Source organism: Solea solea, chromosome 17 (assembly GCF_958295425.1).
Source record: "Solea solea chromosome 17, fSolSol10.1, whole genome shotgun sequence".
Lineage (NCBI taxonomy): Eukaryota > Metazoa > Chordata > Actinopteri > Pleuronectiformes > Soleidae > Solea > Solea solea.
In genome coordinates, this window is record NC_081150.1 from 1,933,330 (window position 1) to 1,952,880 (window position 19,551).

Here is a 19,551-nt window from a genome sequence, read left to right on the forward strand (position 1 = left end):
AGTTTGGTACAGTAGAGTTTGCATTGGTAAAGCCCTGGGTCAGGCTTACTTGGAAGGGCGTGTGACCAATGGCCGCGTAACTTCCATCGCGACGACAACAAACAATCACATCGGACAATGGAGGTGATTATCGTAGGTGGACCCGGTCTAGCTCCACCCTGACCTTACTGTACCATTTTACTCTGGTACCCCACTGTTCTAAAAGTAAACTGTTCCACAGTTTGAGTGAGGATGGGCTTAAAGTGGTGGGTGGGGCCACCATGAAAACAGTGCACAAACCCACTTGGGACCCATATTTTCTGCCCCAATATAAACCTTATGGGGCCCACGTGTACATGCTGGCTAAAAGTACATGAATAAAAAGAGACTGGAAATCAAGGACAACAGTTTGACGGAGAGTATTAAGTGTAGCATAGCATTATCTGCAGCGCCATCACACGCTCCCTGCTCTGTATCTGCTCTGAGAGCCGTACCATGCTGCTTTAGGGGCCGCACCACAGCTCCACCGGCGTAATTGCTGTAATGGCGAGCACAGAGCTAATGGGTCTCCAGCCACATTAGTCTTCATCAGCTTCTCTCAGATCAGCAGGCTCGCTCCAGGAGGAAGAAGCCAGCCATAAAGCCCGAAGTCAGCCGCGCTCGCCAAATTGTGTGAGCTCATATCACGCGCAGCACGTTTCGTCCACACATGCTCTTAAATGTTGCACACCCACCAGAAGGTTGGCAGCATCAGTGTTCAGATGGCAGGAAGACGTGCTACCAACTCAGGCTGCAACACTTAATCCATTAGTGGATTATACATACTTATCATTTCTTATTTAATCAGGAACTCCATTGAGAGAGAGATTTGATTTATGAGCTAAGGCATGAAAGGCTCCCCAATTACAGTTCAGCTGAAATAAAACATAATGTACATTATACACAGTACAGGGGACCAACTGTGCTCCTTTAAAGGTGCAGGGTGAAGGGATTGGTGACATCTAATGGGGAGAAGATTTCTGAGCCTCTGTATTCAATTCAATCAGATTTAATACATCGATTAGTTGGAATGTTCCACTTGTGCTTTGCTAAAATAAGACAATATAACATTCTTCTATGTCTGCCTAATTAGCTTCTGCCCTGTTTGTCTGCTCAGGCTTCCGTAGAAACAAGATAGTGGCCTCCGTAACGCAAGACCCTTGACTAAAGTTAGACTAAGACTGAGGCTACAAAAAGTGAACACTTTTTATTTTAAAGAGATCCTACACTGATACAAACGCATGCATTTAGGTTGTTCCTATTAACCCTCCAACATATTGCCTACTGGACCTTTAAAACAGTCCTTTAAAGCTAAAATGTTCCAAAGGGATCACATGTTTGCATTATTCATAACTGACTTGTTTTGACATAATTGATTAACCATTAACCATTAAGTGTTTTGAATGAGGAAGAAATAATAATAATGATAATAATAATAGAATTTGTTTGTATTGCACATTCAAACAACAAATCTCAAAGTGCTACAGAGTAAAAACAAAAAAAGAAATTAAAAAAGTAGCTATATGCTTTTCTAAAAAGGTAGAAATGTGCATAATAGCCTGGTTTCTTTTTGCTGACTTGCAAACATCTGAGGACTTTGTCATTTACGTGTTTGGGAAGGCAGATCAGTATTTTGCACCATTTTTGACATTTTGTGAAGCAGACGACAAATTGATTAATTGAGAAAATGTTTAACATAGTCGCTGTTGTCGTTGTTTTCCGCTGTTTAACTTGGTAAAATGCTCGGCATATGAGTCAGTAATGAGAATAAAGTAAAGGCCTTACTGTAAACAACTACCCTGGAAGTAAAAGGAAACTTACAAAAAAGAGAAGACATTTTTTGCCATTAATCAGCACTTTTAATCAGCATTCTGCCACAGCCTGCTGTTGTGTGATGTGAGTGTCTGGGTATGTGGCTGTCTCTACGAGCATGTGTTTGCACAGGAATATGCCTGCAAAGTATTTGTGTGTGTGTGTGTGTGTGTGTGTGAGTGTGCACGCGCCATGTGTTTGTGTCATCCTTGCATTTTCCTTCCACTGCTACAAACCAGTCCAAAGCGAAGGGTAGAAATAGCATGTTTGGATTGCGCCGAACCTCGCAACCGCATCTGGAAACATTATTCTTGGAAGACAGGTCATTATCCGAGGAAGCCAACTGAGAAATGTTTTTGGTGGAAATAAGCAAACTCTACAACAGTCGGACGAGCCAGAGCCACAGACGAAGTCTGGACAGACTGACACAGTTGTTCCACAGCAGCCCCCACACCAGACTGCTGCTGCTGCTGCGTCAGCAGCTCACAATCAGTACAGTCACTCTGTCATAAGTAAACAAGTGAATCTACAAATGTCCTGATATTAAGGGACTTTAAAGCCGTTTGTGGTTGAGAGCAGCCTCCCAAAGCCAGAATGCTCACTTCCCTCGCTGTGGTCTGGGCTCAGCATCCATCTGCTTGTGTCAGATGTCATTTCTGTTGTAGGAGATTGGCAAGTGCTGAAAACTGGTGCCTTTTCTTCAGATTTTCTAACGCGCCGGTTGCCATGGAAACAGTCTCAACCGTCACTCAGAATTAGATCACGGTAATTACTTTCTCAGGGTCAAAAAGAGGCCACGCACTTGCTCGGTCTGTTGCATATTTTATCAGGCTTAGAGATGATCGCGGTGACGAGTTGCATCACGGAATACAACTTAAGCCCCGCCTTTTTATTCCCCCCCAACACGAAGAATTTTAGTCTGGATTTCAGCTCAGCGCTTACTGTCAGTGGATGTTTTCCAGATGTTTTCTTAATAGCGAAAGAACTTGTGCTTCTGATTTCAAGCTCTTTTATTCAGGCTTGTCTGCGCTGATTCATACCCAGACCTCCTGCTCAGCTCCACTAGGAAGAATCCACAAGATCTCCAATTACATAAGAAAACAACTTTAAACTACGTTTTGCAATATACAGCATAGTTTAATGTTTACCTAACAGCAACAGTGTTCAGCTCAGTATTTAGTACAACCTGTTCTCATGTCTTTTAACAAAAAAACGACCTTATTCTTCAATATCTTCATAATTTTATTTCTTAAATTCATTCAAAAGTTAGTAGATAAACATAAATTAAGATTATGGGTTTATTTACATCTCTTTAATGTTATAAAACTGTAGACATTTATAAAATGCAAGAACTGATCATTTTTTCAGTTGTAAAATGTGTTTAAGTGAGTTTTGTATCTCTTTTCTTAAACTACTCCTCACCCTCGTCAGGGAATCATCCCAAACCTGGTGATATTTAACGACGTTCCCATCTTTAAAACTCTACTTCATGGTGACTGATGGAGCAGGATTTCCAGTTTGCAGACACATGGAGGAAATCAGCACACGTTACTCACTGATTTGATCCAGCACGCCTACAAAAACATCTTCCCACTTCAGAGAGATTCCTGCGCTGCGTTTTTCACCCCGTCCCTTTTCCATTTACACAATGAGCGGCTCCTTTTTTCACAACATGGGAGCGGGTTTCACATGCAAGCTGAGAGCGCCTCCCACTCTCTGTTTTAACACTTGACTCAGTAAAGATGGAGACACTTGCACCACCTAGACCTCAAGGGTGTGTGTGTGCGTGTGTGACCAAGATTCCTGGATGATGGGAATATCATGGTAGAGAAAGCACATGAAATTCCGTTATTTTAAGCAGATATGATCTGACTTTAAGCCGTCTATACATATGATTTATTAGGCCTTCAGAGCTTGGTGACTTGGTTGTTACATAAATTTGACATAATCTCCATGATTACCTCTCTATATAAGATTATTTACTGTATATCAAACATAAATAAATATGATTTTCCCTTCAGTCTTAGGCAAAGTTCCTGACAGTAATTGTGCTCATTAGTCGGATCCTTCACACAAATACCCTCAGACTCTGTGGATCCAGAACAGCGCTGTGTTTATAGGTGACAAATAGTGACATCTTGGCACTTTCCCTGCACAAGGGACTCCAAATTGTTTCCGCGGAGGTTCAGTGTGGAAAGGAAATGTGAAATATTGCATTAGCTGTCATCAAGACATGACATGAAAGAGGCTGCTTTAAGCAACTGTTTAAAGATACAGTCGTTCGGGGAATGGTTCTGCTTTTTCCACTTTATACAGAGTCAGAAACTAACGTAAATAAATATTCAATAATTAAAACTCAATCGTTAATTCATGTATATATACATATATATATATATATATATATATACACATATATACATATGTATATATATATATACATATATACATATGTATATATATATATATACATATGTATATATGTATGTATATATATATACATATATACATATGTATATATATATATATATATATACATATATACATATATATAGATATAATATAATCTGCAGAAAATAGCTTTTTTGTATCAGTTGAAGTTGAGTCAAACAGAAATATCAGACTGCTTTTTCTCATTTTTTGAGTGTGTAAATAGTCACACGATCACAAAATTATCCAATAATGATGTGATTCTATAGGCAGATAAAGATAAAGGGCAGTGATGAGCCATTTCAAACTCAGTGGATCACATTTGTAAAAAAGAAAAACATAAAATCAATACAAAATCCTAAATATCGCATAAATAAACCCACAATATCCTGGTCTGTCAGAAAAGCAGCCACAGAGGACGGCTCATATCAGTCTCTTATACTTGACTTGTTGATCGCACAACTATTTATGCCTTCACCGCCTTTTTATATCTTTACTTATTTATCTATTTCATCTTCCGTCTTGTCTGTTTTGTGAGCTGCTGGGAGACTGAATTTCCCCACGGTGATTAATAAAGTATGTCTTATCTTATCTTATGAATTACTTTACTAAGCACAGACTGTGAATAATATGAATAAAAAAGCAGCAACATTTCTTACAGAGCTGGAGTTGGATACAGGTGCTGAACGCATAGATATTTATATAGATATAGATATTAAACATCTGTATCAGACTTATATTGGTAACAATAGATACTCAAGGTTGTGTTATTGTATCAGTATTGATCAGTATTAACTGAGCCATCTCTGTGTGGGGGGGGTCACCTTTTTCCCAAGCTTTGTGTGGAGAGGCATGTGTGTGTGTGTGTTCTTGTAAGTGTATTTACGTATTTACATTTCAGTGAGAGTTGGGTTTAGGTTAAGGGTTCGGCATTTAGTTCTGAGGGTTAAGGTTAGTCTAAGAGCTTAGGGAATACATTGTGTCCTCACTAAGATGAGTGTACAAGAATGTACATGCGTGTCAGGAAGGCAACAGAGCTGGAGCTCAATAATAAATATTATTTTCTTCAATCTGTTGTTTTTTTAATTTAAATATGCTGGTTATAATAAAAGTAAATTGATGCTCAGAGACACCAACATCCATAAAGTGTGTACTGTTTGAACTGCAGCTCTGTGTGCGTGCAAATCTATGATTAAATGAAATTATTACTAACTAATAAGCAAGCAGGATAATATCCCAGTGTTAGTTTCTGACTCATTTCCACATGAAGATTAAAAAAAAGAAAAAGAAACTTCTTTTCGAATTCTCTCCTCCCCCATCATACAGTATTCGCTTATCCGTTTCTATTTCCATGCCTAATTATCAACCTCAGTGCTGTCACTTGGTTTCGTGATCGTGTGAAGGAGGAGCTGTGACTTCACCCTCTTCCAGCTCATGGTCTTGAGATCTGCTGCATGTGTCCATGTGATTAAAAACACATGTGGACCCCGGGAGCAAAAAAGTGAACTCTTTCCTTATAAATGAATTTACATAAAGTGTAATTGGCATTTAAATTAAAGAAGGTTTATGTGTGTTTTCATTGCCTCCGCCAAGGAGTTTATGGCGACGATGCTGGCTGACATTTAGGAGGATCATTCCAAAAAGAAAATGTCTGGGTGGGCTTTGACCCAAAGGGAGAACTCATATAAGACTTTGGAGCAGAGCCATTTAAGGAGGGTGGATACAGGAGTCTGAGGTATACTTTGTGTTGTGTTGATGGAATCATCCTGAAAGTAGGACAATCTTTTAATGTCTGTGCTTCTTGTGTTGTTGAGGACACCTTATAACGTAGCACCTAATGTGGTTTTCTGCAGCTCTAAGGTTTGATCCCCTGTGTGTACAGACATCGTCTCCTGGATGCCAGAAACGCAATAAAACCTCTAATTATATACAATTATATAATTATATATGATACAATGTCAGATAATTAAAGATTAAGTTTTGCTTCTAGGTTGAAGGAACCTGTTTAACGGCGGTTATAACAATTCTTCATGAACAGAAAGCACTTGTTAAGCAGAGAAACATTTTACCACCATTTTAACCGATTTTCACACTTACTGTAATTGCATATTGGTTCCTAATGATCCTAATCAGTTATGTATCTCATTAACTAGTAATAATCAGTTTGACTCTTACTTTGTTGTATAGATATTGAAGAAATATATATTGCTATTGAATTACTGCCTAGCACTAGTTGCAATTAGTGGTTATTTGAGTTACTGTTGCAAGTTATTGGTTATAAATGATGGAATCAATAAGAGAATGTGATATTTTCTCTTTTTTGGACCATTCTCTGTCAACCTCTAAAATAATTACGTATACTAATCCCAGTAGATGAACAGTTTCTGACATATTACCACTTATTCCAAAGTCACTTCAATCACCCGTCTTCCCCTGGTTCTCATGCTCGTTTTAAACTTCAGAAATTGCTGTGTGTGTGTGTGTGTGATTTGCTTTAATTAACACACAGTCAAACAAGTGTTCCCAACGAAGTGACCAGTGTGTGTGTGTGTGTGTGTGTGTGTGTGTGTGCAGCAGACCACCAGGACAGAAATCAGCGCTGCGGTATGCAAACACTGAACTTAGCTGAAAGCTTAACCCGACCCCTCTCTCTCTCTCTCTCTCTCTCTCTCTCTCTCTGTTGTGCTTCTATTTCCAGGGCGTGAGCGGAATGTCCGTGGATGTGAAGCCTGAAGCCCCCATGTATGTGTATGAGTCGACGGTTCATTGTACTAATATCCTCCTCTGCCTCAACGACCAGCGGAAGCAGGATATCCTGTGCGATGTGACTGTCCTGGTGGAGGGCAAGGAGTTCCGCGGGCACCGGGCCGTGCTGGCCGCCTGCAGCGAGTATTTCCTGCAGGGGCTTGTGGGCCAGGCGGAGAATGACTTGGTCATTAGCCTTCCTGATGAGGTACGTTCATCAAGCACAGTGTCGCCTTGAAATGCTGTATTGACGTTTGCACTAAAATTACACTGTGAAACATGGAAACAGAAGCAATGCTAAGTGGGTAATCAGCACCCTGCAGACATGAACACACACTAACTGAACCAGGCTCTACCTCAAACAAAAACACACAATGGATGATCATAATAGTGCATTACATCACATGAAAAAGCACTGGTGTTCCCCGACAATCTGACGGAAATAAGCAGCAGTTTTCTGACATTGTCGAGCTCCGTGGTCACAGAACAGACATCGACAAACATCGCCGTGACTTTTAACGCTAAGATGCAACGACAGCCAGCACAGGATATGTTTTTTATTTGTTGTATTCTCCCGTGCATCATGATCATTCAAGTCAAATAGATTTGAATTAGGTTAATGACCACAGATGTTCCGTGCGTTCCAAGAACTAGATCCAACAATATAAAGGAAAATGTATGAGATGTAAAATACGCAGTGATGGGCAGTCGTCCTGATTTTGGACGGCATGGTGCTACTTTAATTTACCCCGACTAAAATCACACATATCAACACACTGACAGTCACAGGCTTTCATAGCCACACTATTTTTATTTTATTTTATTTTATTTAGTCTTTGGAGTTATAGTAATTGATCTTTTCTAGACTTTGAACTTGTGTATGTTCTCAATCCTTTCAAATGGTTTAGTGCTGTGGCGTCTCGCCTCACCTCCTGCTGCACTGTACAAGTGTTTCTTGCATGTTTAAAATTAGAACGTATTGATCAGGTCATAATTAGTGGCTTCTAATATGTATCTATATCGTATATATCTAGTATGGCTGAATTGATTATGATGTTTTTGGAATCTTGGATGTTACATTTACATACGACGACCTGTTTTATTTATATTTATTTGTCTTTGGCTGTTCACACACCGATGACAGTGTCAGCTGGAGACTCAATGAAGCACCTGTAATGAAACACACCGTTATTGTAGTCAGTGACTTATTTAACAAAGGGATATATTGAGATGTGTTCACTGATGATGGAAGAAGTCTGTTGCTGTCAGACATTGTCCTCTCATCAGCCAGTATACAAGTGTATTGTTAGTAGTTAGAAAAATACAAAAATGCAGTATTTTATTTTGATACATGGTGTGGCTGCTGTATTTTGTAGTTTATTTTTTAATACATTTATTAGCTGGGTATTTGGCATTTTGTTTTTAAAGATCATTTTGCTGTTGTTTTGCCAATGTGTGAAAATATGGCACAATAACAACTGAAATCAAGGTTTCACACTGCAATGAAAAGCTAGTGAGAAAAACAAAGATTTCCTTTCTTACTTAGTTTCTTTCTTTCTTTCTTTCTTTCTTTCTTTCTTTCTTTCCTACTTAGTTTCTTTCTTTCTTTCTTTCTTTCTTTCTTTCTTACTTAGTTTCTTTCTTTCGTTCTTTCTGTTATTGTGTTTTCCCTCCAGGTTACAATAGAGATAGCCCTTAGATTTAAGTGTTGCAACATGCGCCGTTAAATCAATGTAGCGTTTACACAACACTGCCACCTTATGTAGACTGAAGCCAGGAAATCTAATTGTGGTGAGTGACAGCCACGTCTACTGCACCTGATGTGAATATTTATGCTCCGTGGCGTCACAGAGAGCCTATAAAAAATGACTGACGGATTCTAACTGTCATTAATTCTGACTGCTAAGGACATTTGTGTATCAAGTAGTGATGAGCACACAAATTGGGACAAAAAGAAACACTTCTTTTTAGCTACAGTGTGATGTAGTTCTAGGGTTTCATTCAATTTTTATTATGGAAGTGGTAAAATGCACAGAGGAATTTATTTATCTACCAAACACATTGACATTAGTTATGTTTAGACAGAATGTGAAACAGTCTAGACGGTAAAATATTGCATCACGCTGTGATTGAACTTTTAACATGTGAAGTAGCTTTGTTTTGTTGTATCAGTTTATTTAATTCAATTATACGGCAGTTAAATTTGTCCAAGGGTCCAAAACAGGTTCCATTTCATTTAAATTTGTTTCATTTAATTGTTTTAACTACAAAAATCTTACATGGTAGGAATCCATAGGCTACATCCACACTAGTCCAATTTGCTTTAAAAATGGATCAGCTCTGCCCTGGATAAATCTGCTGTCCACACTTTCAGAGCCAAGAAAACAGACGTTTGGACTCTGTTCAAACCTGGTATGAACACACATCCTCAGTGATCTGATTACGACCAGAGAGCTAAATAGAGCTCGGAACGATTCCAGTGCAGTTCTGAATGTGTTCTCAGATCTGGGGACCACATTCAGAGCTGGTCTGAGGACACATGTGGCCAAATTCCTTAGATGCATCAATGCGATCCGTCCTCAAGATGGATTATAGACCACCTCCTCAGCATTTTCTGCTAGATTTACAGCATTATTACACTAATCAGCTCCCATTGTACTGTATGGCCCAGACCAACTTTAATTGTTGTCACGGCATGGTGACGGTTGCCAGATTCTGCACAATGAACATGACATGTGGAAGGTTTACGCCCAGTGGGTGCCACAGCTTGACCCCTGATCAAAAGCACACCAGGCTGGTCATGTCACAGGAGAACTTCCAGCACATGTCACAGGAGCACATCCAGCTGGTTTTCGTGGACGTTTCCTTAACCAGGATGAGTGATGGGTCCACCACTTCAGCCAGAGACAAAAAGGCAGCTCATGCAGTGGAAATATCCTTTATTTCACTATCAGGATGAGATTCTCTCTACCTAGGGCATCCAAGCGCTGCATCACCGCAGGGGGAGACTACTCTTGTTTGGTCAAATTCGACCATTGCATCATGGTCAGCTTGAATGTATCCCAAATGCAGATCTTACTTGGAAGTCACCGAGGTGACGTGTGAGCTGAGCTGCACTGTACTGCTTGGTGGAAACAAGTCTCCTGACTCTATCTGCCCCGTCGCACCTCAGCGTCTCCTCACTATTGATTTTTTTCGATTACTTTTAAAGTTATTTTTGTTGTCACTTCCTCTGTAGCACTTTTTTATTCTAATTTGATGTGTTGTTCACTGGAGGATAAAGTCTCTGTGAAAGGTGCGACAAAGTGTAATGCAGATCCTATAGGGCTGCGATTGCCAATTAGCACCTGTCAGCTTCGGCTGATGCCGTCGTCGGCAGCAGGTAACACTTTGCGAGGCGAACGGCACCCCGGGCTCGTCAGGGTTCAGTAACACCGCCTCACTCTTGCTCACCTCAGCTCTCACGCTGTCACTTTAAATGCAGCCCTTTCATTGCTCCCCCACTGCACACGCGATGAAAGTATCCCTCTGACGTACTGGTGTGGCACACACACACACACACATGCGCATACATACATACATACATACATAGTACATACATGTGCGGCTGTGAAAAGTGGGGCACATCCCACATGTGTTGTAGGAGCTGTGGCTCCTCACTAGGGGCAGCATGCATTAATAAAGCAGTGCCTGTCAAATGACTTTGTTGCCACTCTCATGCCAAAAGAAGTCACTGTCAGATTGCTGTCTTATGTAAAAATGAGCATCACTGTTTTCTTTTTCTTCTTTTTCCCCCTCTTCACTCCTTAACTCAAAGAATGACAGCAAGGAAAAGCTCCCGTGTGCACAAAGCAGCCGCCCTTTCATTCATTCGCCACATGCATGAATAATGCATGAGGCTGTGTGTGTGTGTGTGTGTGTGTGTGTTTCAGGTGTGAGATGGAGTGTGGAAAGTAACATCTTTCAATGACTGTCTCTTTTATGTGCCAGCGAGACAGAGAGTTAGCGCCATTGAGGATTTAACCAAGCCTCCCCTTTCCCTTTGTCTCTCCGCCGTTCAATTTGACAACATTTCACATCTATTTTTTATTGTTTCATCTCAAATACACAAAGCAGCATATAATGAATATGTTATTGTGCTGCAACGGGCACTCGGATATAAGCTGTGTTATATTCAACAACATCATATACAACGGGCAGAATTGCAATGTTGCAAGTAATGGTTCATTCACTATGTACCACTTTATCCTCCAGAGCTAACCCCAGCTGACACGGGGCGAAAGGCGGGGTCACAACCTGGACAGGGCGAACACATAGAGACGAGCAACTATTCATTCTCACATTCACACCTACAGTTAAATTAGAGCGTCCAATTAACTGCTGCATGTCTTTGGACTGTGGGAGAAAACCCACGCACACACGGGGAGAGCATGCAGAAAGGCCTTTGTTTGGACTGTGTCCGTGTGAATTAGTGATTGAGTTCTTCAGAAAACACCATCAGTTACCTGTGGACACTGATATCAAATGATGATTTTGCTTGATATATGGGAACAACATTAGGAACAGAACACTTGTTTGTGTTATATAAGCAACTCCTGGTGGAAAACATGGTAGCAAATGTGTGACATCACAACACAACACACAAGTGAACAAAGTGCCGTGGACGCTGACACACAGTCAGTACATTTACATGCCGTTAGAAAAAGATGAATTATTTTCTTCGTCTGACTAAAACCGGACCTTTAAAATACATGGAAACATTTTATTCTGATTCATTTTTTACTGAATACTTATGACAGTATATACTTAAAATAAAAAGCGCATGTATGTGTGAGTTCAAACTGCACAAGTTCCAGAGTTCCTGCCACTGGGTTTTGACCCAGAAATACAGACGACGTGACTCAATCTGTGATCCATCAGAGAAAAATCGATATATTTTGTAGTTGACGGATGGCACAAAGACACAGTACCAGTTAGTCACCTACTACATTTGTAACGGGTCAAGCTCAAAACATCTAATACCACCAGGCTGAAAAAAGGAGCATAGCAGCATCTTGTATAGCAGAGGTGGACACATTCCATTTCTCTTGCTTGCACAACTGTGTCTCAACTTCACTGAGCATAGAAAGGTACAGAGTTCCAAGGTGGTCACACTTTTTAATCTTGCACTTCAGCCTCACTTTCAAACTCAACGATTTAACATCACTGCTTGAGTAATATCAGATAAAAAAAAAAAAAAAGAGTAAGAGGAGGCAAAATTCCCACAATCACCTTGGTGTCATGTTCACATCACTGCAGATCGAAGCCAGAGCTGATCAAACTTGTGAGGGGTTTTTGGAGTAAATGCTGACTGTATCTACTCAATCTACTGCAGACACAAGCCAAATGTTAGCAGTTTTAGCAGTAGAAAAGGGCCTATAGTGAAAATTATAGAGGACCAATATAAGTGCTGTATAATATACATTTATCATTTACTCCTTGTGCTGGTCCAAAACCTGGATAAATGGGAAGTTCTGTCAGGAAGGGTCATCTGGTGTATCTATGCTGATCACTGAATATGAGAGAGTGAGAAGTGTGGAATCTTTTTTTAATAAAATAAATAAATAAATAAAAACTCTTGTGTGCCGTCCAGCAGGTAGTAGTGTACATCCCTCTGTGACTGTCTAGACAAGTCACAGACGGCGCGTTGAGGTGTGTGATTTCACTGATGTGGCTTTTTTAAGGTCCACTGCCGCCCTTGGCTCTTCCACCCAGTGACTTGAGCATGCTGACGCATCGCTGCCTCATGCCTGAATGTTCTTTTCTCAGTGATGGCAGGGGGGGCAGGGCTGGGTCTGCTCAGCCCCCCCGCTGCATCCTCTCAGAGTGGCGCCTTTTAGCCTATAGATTATATAGCAGCACTTCACTGATACTTACGTGTCTGTCTGCACTGAAGGCTGCCACCTACATATGTGAGACAAAGGAAACAAATCTGCCATTAGAAAAAAAGAAGGGGGGGGGGGCTTGTGCAGATGAAATGTGAAACGAAGATACCTCCTCCCCCATCACTGTCATCTTTCCCCTCTAATGGCCTTGCTGCCCCCATAATAGACCGGGCTGGCGAGGGTGAGTGACATCATCTTTATCTAATGTGACCGTGGGCTTGCAGAGGAGCGGACAGTTTAATCAAGGGGCTTTGTTGGCCATCACATCATGGGAGCAAAACAATCGCGCTTTATCTCAGTGATGGTGTCCCCCAAGCCAGCCTGCAAGGGGGAAGGAGCAGAAAAGCACAGCGACCATCTGGATGATGGCAGCTTCACTCAAACACAACACACTGCGCCCACGAGGGATACTCCCTCTCCTACCCTGACTGTAACCATCAAAACTAAAAACCTAATGCTAAGAAAGTCGCCTCTACTTGTGGTGACCTTCAATGTTTGTCCCCTCGATGACACGTGTCCACATCGATCACAGCGTATTCAGGTTGAGGTCCACATGTGTTCTTTCTTGTGAGCGTAGAGGTCAGTGAGGATTGTGCCACAAGTTCACAGGAGGAACAGAGAGAGCGCAGTCATCACTGTGACAAACACAAATGACCTCCATCTTGTGTGAGTGTCTGCAAAGATGCAACATCAAGTTTATATAGAGAGAGTGTCTAATCTGGTCAGTAAGGGGCCAGTCAAGTGAAAAAAGGCAGGCGATATGAGCTGAAAATGATGTTACAATATGCCGTCATGATGTCATAATAGTGATTTTTGTGACTAGTATTTCTAAAATAATAAAGAAATAAGATATGGAGCTAATTACAATTCAAATGTAACAATAAGTCAGGCTTAACAGAGTGTTCCTTTCTTTTACTTCATTTCATCTTGGTTTTATGATTATATAATAACTGTGATTCAGTAGCGTGCAGTACTACGGCCGAGTGCGTCGAGCCCCGCCCACTCTACCCCTTCACAAGAAAAGATATACACACTCAATGGGTTGCCAGACCGCCAGTGCAATTACCTACAAAAACACGACGTTTCCAACTCTTATTTGCAAGAACAAATTGCTTGAGTTTAAGTTCTGTCAAAGAATAGTGTTGCCACGTATCAATGTGCATTTGTAAGTGGTTGTATGGAAACAACCACGTATGGGTATACAGCATATACCTGCATATTACATAGACTACACCACTGTGTCCAATAGATTTCTGCTTGCATGTGACGCTCTGAAAGTTACAGTTGCAAACATCAACATGAGATTGTGGAGGCTTTAAAACGGGAGTCCCGATTCTTATCGGTGATGTCAGAGTTGCATAGGAAAGCAAATTTACTGCAGTCATCAGAAAACCAAATCATTTTGCCAGCTTAAACAAATCATATCATCATTCAGAGAGAGATTCCAATGATTGGCTCCTGCACTGTTCACTTGTCCTGTGTGGGAATGTTGTGGCCGGCTGAGATGATTGATTCCAAACCACTGCAGGGACAGCAGAGTCTTATAATAGGTGGTAGATCACTGGCCTCTGATTTATATTCTGGAAAAAGGCAAGGGCAGCACTGTGATTCAGCAGCGCGCTGGTCCACAGACCTCAAACCACCTCCTGTTTGTCAGATCTGTCCTCAGTCATCATGAGCCTGGGAATACTGCACATTTTTCATCTCCAAAGGAAAACACACAAAATACACAGACTTTGTTTTGAAAGGGGAGTGTGTCGCCCTGTGATGGTACAAAAGGAATTGGCTGTAATTTATTTTCTAAAGACAACTTTGGTTCTAACACCACACACTGTTGCATTGAAATCCAGAAGGTCATTATTTATAGCATCTTTAACAAGCCTAAGCAGCAAAAACAGCAACATTATAAAGGCTAGTTCCACAGTTAGGGTTGGGGTGAGTCAGGATTGGACGGCAGTGTTAAATATTTTATTATCTAGGCTTTACAAAAATCTCAAAACAGTAGGAATGATGCATTATTTACCAAAAAATAACTGTCCATCACTGACCCACCGCTTGAGGGAGGAGAGTAAACAGTGGTTGTTTGTTCAAGTAATGAACAGCTGATGTTTAGGACAAACATTTCATGACAAACACAAAGCAAATTGTCATGTCATGTTACTTTAGTGAGTTTGACAACAGATGTATTTATGTTTACTTGCATTACTCATGCAAATAACTCCTTTTTTATACTCGTTTCCACTAAGTGGGCGTCTGTATTGTGTTTATTTGTGCACGTAAAAATTGTTACACCTGTTAAGGACACTGTAAGAAGATGGCTTCCTGTTCCTTTGACCTCTTGTGACCACCTGAGTAATGACTGTCATCTCTTCAAAGTTGTTATAGCACAGCAAAGCCTCTTAGGAAGATGATCAGGGTCTTTGCTTGGTTCAGCAAACATTGTACTGGAACCACTCAGAAAGTTCCTTGGAACCAAAACTATAACCTATCTCTGCCCTTACCAGAAGGTCCAGTTTGTGATGTAGTAGAATATACTACCCATGAGTAATATAATCTTTGGTTTAACAAAGTCAGCCATCTTGTGCTGTCATGTTTTCACAGCAGTCTAAATGGCCCAACGAGCCAGACTGTACATTTTGAAGCAGAAGCTTTTTACCCAAAGAAAGAAGAATGTCATTCTTGCTGGTGTACAAATGCCACTGTAGTTCTAAGGTGCACTTGGGAAAGAGAAGGTTGAGAGGCCAAATCCTCCGTTTGCTGCAATCTGGAGTCACACGGAACCGTTAGCACAACCTTTCTCCTACCAAGTAGCGTTAGTTGCCTTAAACTAAAGCTGATACACGTGCTAGGACTTCCATTTTCCACAAGGGAAAGACTTGTGCTCAGACAGCAAGAGTTTAAAATAGTCCAGAGACAGATGAATGTAATTGACTTGTGGTGGTTCAAGAGAGTTGATAATTGACATCCATTCACCACCTGAGGTCAAACAGTCGATCAGGGATGGACTTGTGCATTAAGTCTGAGGGGGGCCTCGCACCTACTGGTCCCATGCCAAGCGCCTGGCCTATTAGACAGATGGCAGTAGGCAGGATCCAGGGACAGAGCCTCGTCTTCCTTAGAGATGGGGGTTGGGTGGTAGAACATGAAGAGTAAGTGGAGGAGCGAGGAGCGATATGGTGCGGTTGGACATGCTGGCACTCACACCCAACCACCCCCACCCCCTCTGCCAGCAGGGGGTCTCTCATTCTCTGCCAACACAAGGACACAGCTCATCCTGTAAGCTGACAGAGAAGATGCCGAGTCTTTGTCTTGAGTGTTGGACTTTTTCTTGCAGGAGCACCTTGAGCAGCCAACATGCTGGGCGACAGCCTGCGGAGTGATCGCCATGTTTTCACTCTTTATGTTTAACCTTCACACCCGGCAGAGTAGAGCTGTGAACATCTCCTGTGATGAAAGGAAATAGTTAGTGGGAGAGTTGCATCAGTCTGGGCTGTAAAATCTGTCATTCAGTAGATATGGGGGACGGAGAAATGCTCAAAGGTCTGGGAATAAGTCGTTTGGTTAGAAACAAACAACCCGAACACAATCTTGTTGTGTCTTAGACAGCACAGATGTAGGGTCATGTCCTCCCGGGTGTCTGGTCAGTCCTGTAATCTGCACTGGCAGAGGATTTGCATCTACACTATCTGATTTAATCCACAGTCTGGGGGAGGTTTACTTACTCATAGCTCAGCACCAGGAATATCTGGTTGTCAAATATCACTGGAGATGATGCTTACATTCACATCTCAACATCACTTTATTATTACATTATTTACTGATTATGGTCTGTATTTATTGCACTTGAGCATTGATTTCAAGTCAGAGTTGGGTTGTTGTTGGTTATGACATCAACAGCAGAGAGACTGTGGCTGATAATCCATCTGAGAAAAGTTGGTCTGTCAGTCTGTTGGATTGTAGTGGTGTTTAATCGCAGTTGGCATTATGTCCATAATTTTGAATTCTGGCATTTTTCTGGATTCTGCCTCCTTCTTCTCAACCTCCCGTTACAGTGTCCCTCAGCCCCTTTCCCCTTCTTCTTCACTTAAAGAAGTAAAACATAATCATTTGCAAACCAGTGACTTGTTCAGTATCTCCAGAGAAAACTGAGACCCAGCAACCCTAACTGTTGAGTCTCAGATTATAAAATATTAATATTTTGGGCATGTACAGATTCATACACACTTCATAGACCAAGGCAATTTCTTCATTTCTAAAATGTTTCACTGATAATGACGTGGTTTATTATTATCTATTTTTTCTGTATCTATTATTTTGCATTCATTTTCAGTGTTGCTAGTTCTTGCCCGTGCTAGAATCATGAACCTTCCCTCTTAGTGCTTCCTCTCTCTGAGCTGTCCTGTGATTGGTCAGTCCCCTGTCAATGGGCCAGATTCCCCAAGGCTGTAAACTAAGCCTAGAGGTGGTGCAGAAATCTAGTTCTCTTTCCATGTCTGTGAAGGTTCTCCTTTGTCCAGGTCACAGTTATCTTCAGTATCTTCAGGTCCTCGGGACCCACTTCCCTTTCATGTTTTAGATGTTTCCCTGCTCCAACACGCAACATCTAAAACATGCTGGGCAGTGGGTCCCCCAGGATTGAGAAACCCTGAGTTAGCTGAAGGCAACTGGACTTGTTTGTGTTCCAAAACATCCAAGAGGCTTCTTCAGTTGTGACTAAATGGTGGAAAAATTGAGGTATTTAGCCTAGGGGTCACCTATTTCTCTCCCAGATCACAACATTTAGATTACAATGACAGATCTTTGTGGAATTATTTATCCGAAAATGCCAAAAACTGATTTTATATGCAGAGGTAGCTTGGTGTGTTGGATTATAAGCCACAGGATGTTCCAGTGTGCTATGACTTGATCAGTATAACATGTTATTGTAAGTTCGTCCGCTTGGTTACTACACGTCGGCTGGAGCCGCCTTTACAAAAGACTTTGCATTTGCACGGGAGCTTTTCAGTTTTTGCGGCAGGCCCTTTGTCCCCGAACATTTCCTGTCATCTCCTCGGGGATAACAGCTTAACCCTCACAATGGCGTCATGACAGCGTACAGTGTGGTGCCTCTTTCATTTACATTTACATGAGCGCCGTGTGTGACTCAGGCCCTTCATTGTTTGTCTGCGAACATAGAGGTTAATGTCAGGTTACTCAGCACATCTGATGTTTAAGTATAGCCTCCTCCCTCCAACGGAGATGGAGTGTTTTCTGTTTGCGCGGGGAAGCACTCCATTGTCATGCCAGGCCACGTCCTCATTAGCATGCATGACATGCAGGAATTCACTGAGGCTCATTTGCATATATTAGTCCTCTCGTCTGTGGAGGCAAAAGGCCGATGTAAGGAAGAAGCGCTGGCTGAAGGAATACGAAGAGTTTTTGAGTGAGGCGAGCGCGGTGTGGAATTGCTCGGACTTTTTTTTTAAAGGATATTTGGCAGGCTTCCTCAAAATGTCATGTGAATTGTTACTGTGTGTGTGTTTGTGTGTGTGTGTGATTGGCGTCTGCCTATAATTTCCTGTCCTGTATTGCCTGTCCATTCCAGCTGCATGGCAGGGCTGTTTGTCTAAAATGGCTCCTATGTGTCATGTTGATGAATCTGCCTCTTTGTCTTAACTCACTAAGTGCTGCCAACAGCGTACATGTTTCCAACATCACGACCACAAAACACTGTGTATCCTCCTTGTCCTTCTCCTCTTCCTTTTTGCAGTTAGTTTCCTTCGCTGTGACCGTGTCTTCCTTCCCTTCGCTCATGTCCCCCCCCACCGTCCTGTACTTACGCCCTCCCCGTCTCCATTCTGTGTCGCTCCCCGTGCAATTTTCTTCATTAGGCTGCTGTGCTGGTTGTAACAGTGGAGTAATCACATATGGCGCAGGGCACACATAAAGATGTGCCCCCGCAGGCTGCAGCTGCTGATACTAGCTGAAAATAGATCCCTGGTATGCTCAGCACTTTTCTCCTCCAGCAGCGTAGCTGTTTATCAGTAGCCTTGGATGCAGCCGGCCTTATTTAAGCTGCCACTGCTTCATCACAGCAGTTGGCAGGGTTCAAAGTGTGCATGTGTGTGTGTGTGTGTGTGTGGTACATAGTAGATATGGGACGGTATAAAAATTCTCGCCACAATTATCCTGACCGAAATATTGCCATTTTTAATATTGCGGACCATCTCGAGTTAGAAAGGACATATTTGGTACTACTAGCCAGTGTGTTATTTATTATTATATTTGTTATTGTGTGTGTGTTTGTCACTAATGGATCACGTTTTCTAGTTGCAATTTGCTGTATTATCCGTCACCAAAGCTCAAATGTACAGCGGAATCAAACGAGTCAACAATTCCCATGACGCTGCTTCTAACCATATCAAACTAGATCTTTTGATATTGTTTTTAATTAAGAGAAAATAGATATTGTGTGTTTAATTGACAGTGAATATGTTATCAGGTGATGGAACATGGATTTTTTTTCCCCTCTAAATGCAAAATGAAACATTAAAACATAAAATAAACTCCATTACGTTCTCAAAACCAATTTACAAATGACACGACTGACTCGTCAATTATCAACCCAGCATAAGTGGAAGCTGTT

The 19,551-nt window shown here is 41.5% G+C and overlaps 1 protein-coding gene across 4 annotated transcripts in view; it reads left to right on the plus strand.

The window, feature by feature from the left end:
• The window catches only part of bach2b (BTB and CNC homology 1, basic leucine zipper transcription factor 2b), a 104,826-nt gene that overhangs the window by 62,322 nt on the left and 22,953 nt on the right, over positions 1-19,551 (plus strand). For all 4 annotated transcript variants that reach the window (XM_058613146.1, XM_058613148.1, XM_058613149.1 and 1 more), the window contains one exon: positions 6,956-7,210. In XM_058613146.1, coding sequence (XP_058469129.1) covers positions 6,956-7,210 — 255 coding nt within the window. The remainder of the gene's footprint in view (positions 1-6,955; positions 7,211-19,551) is intronic.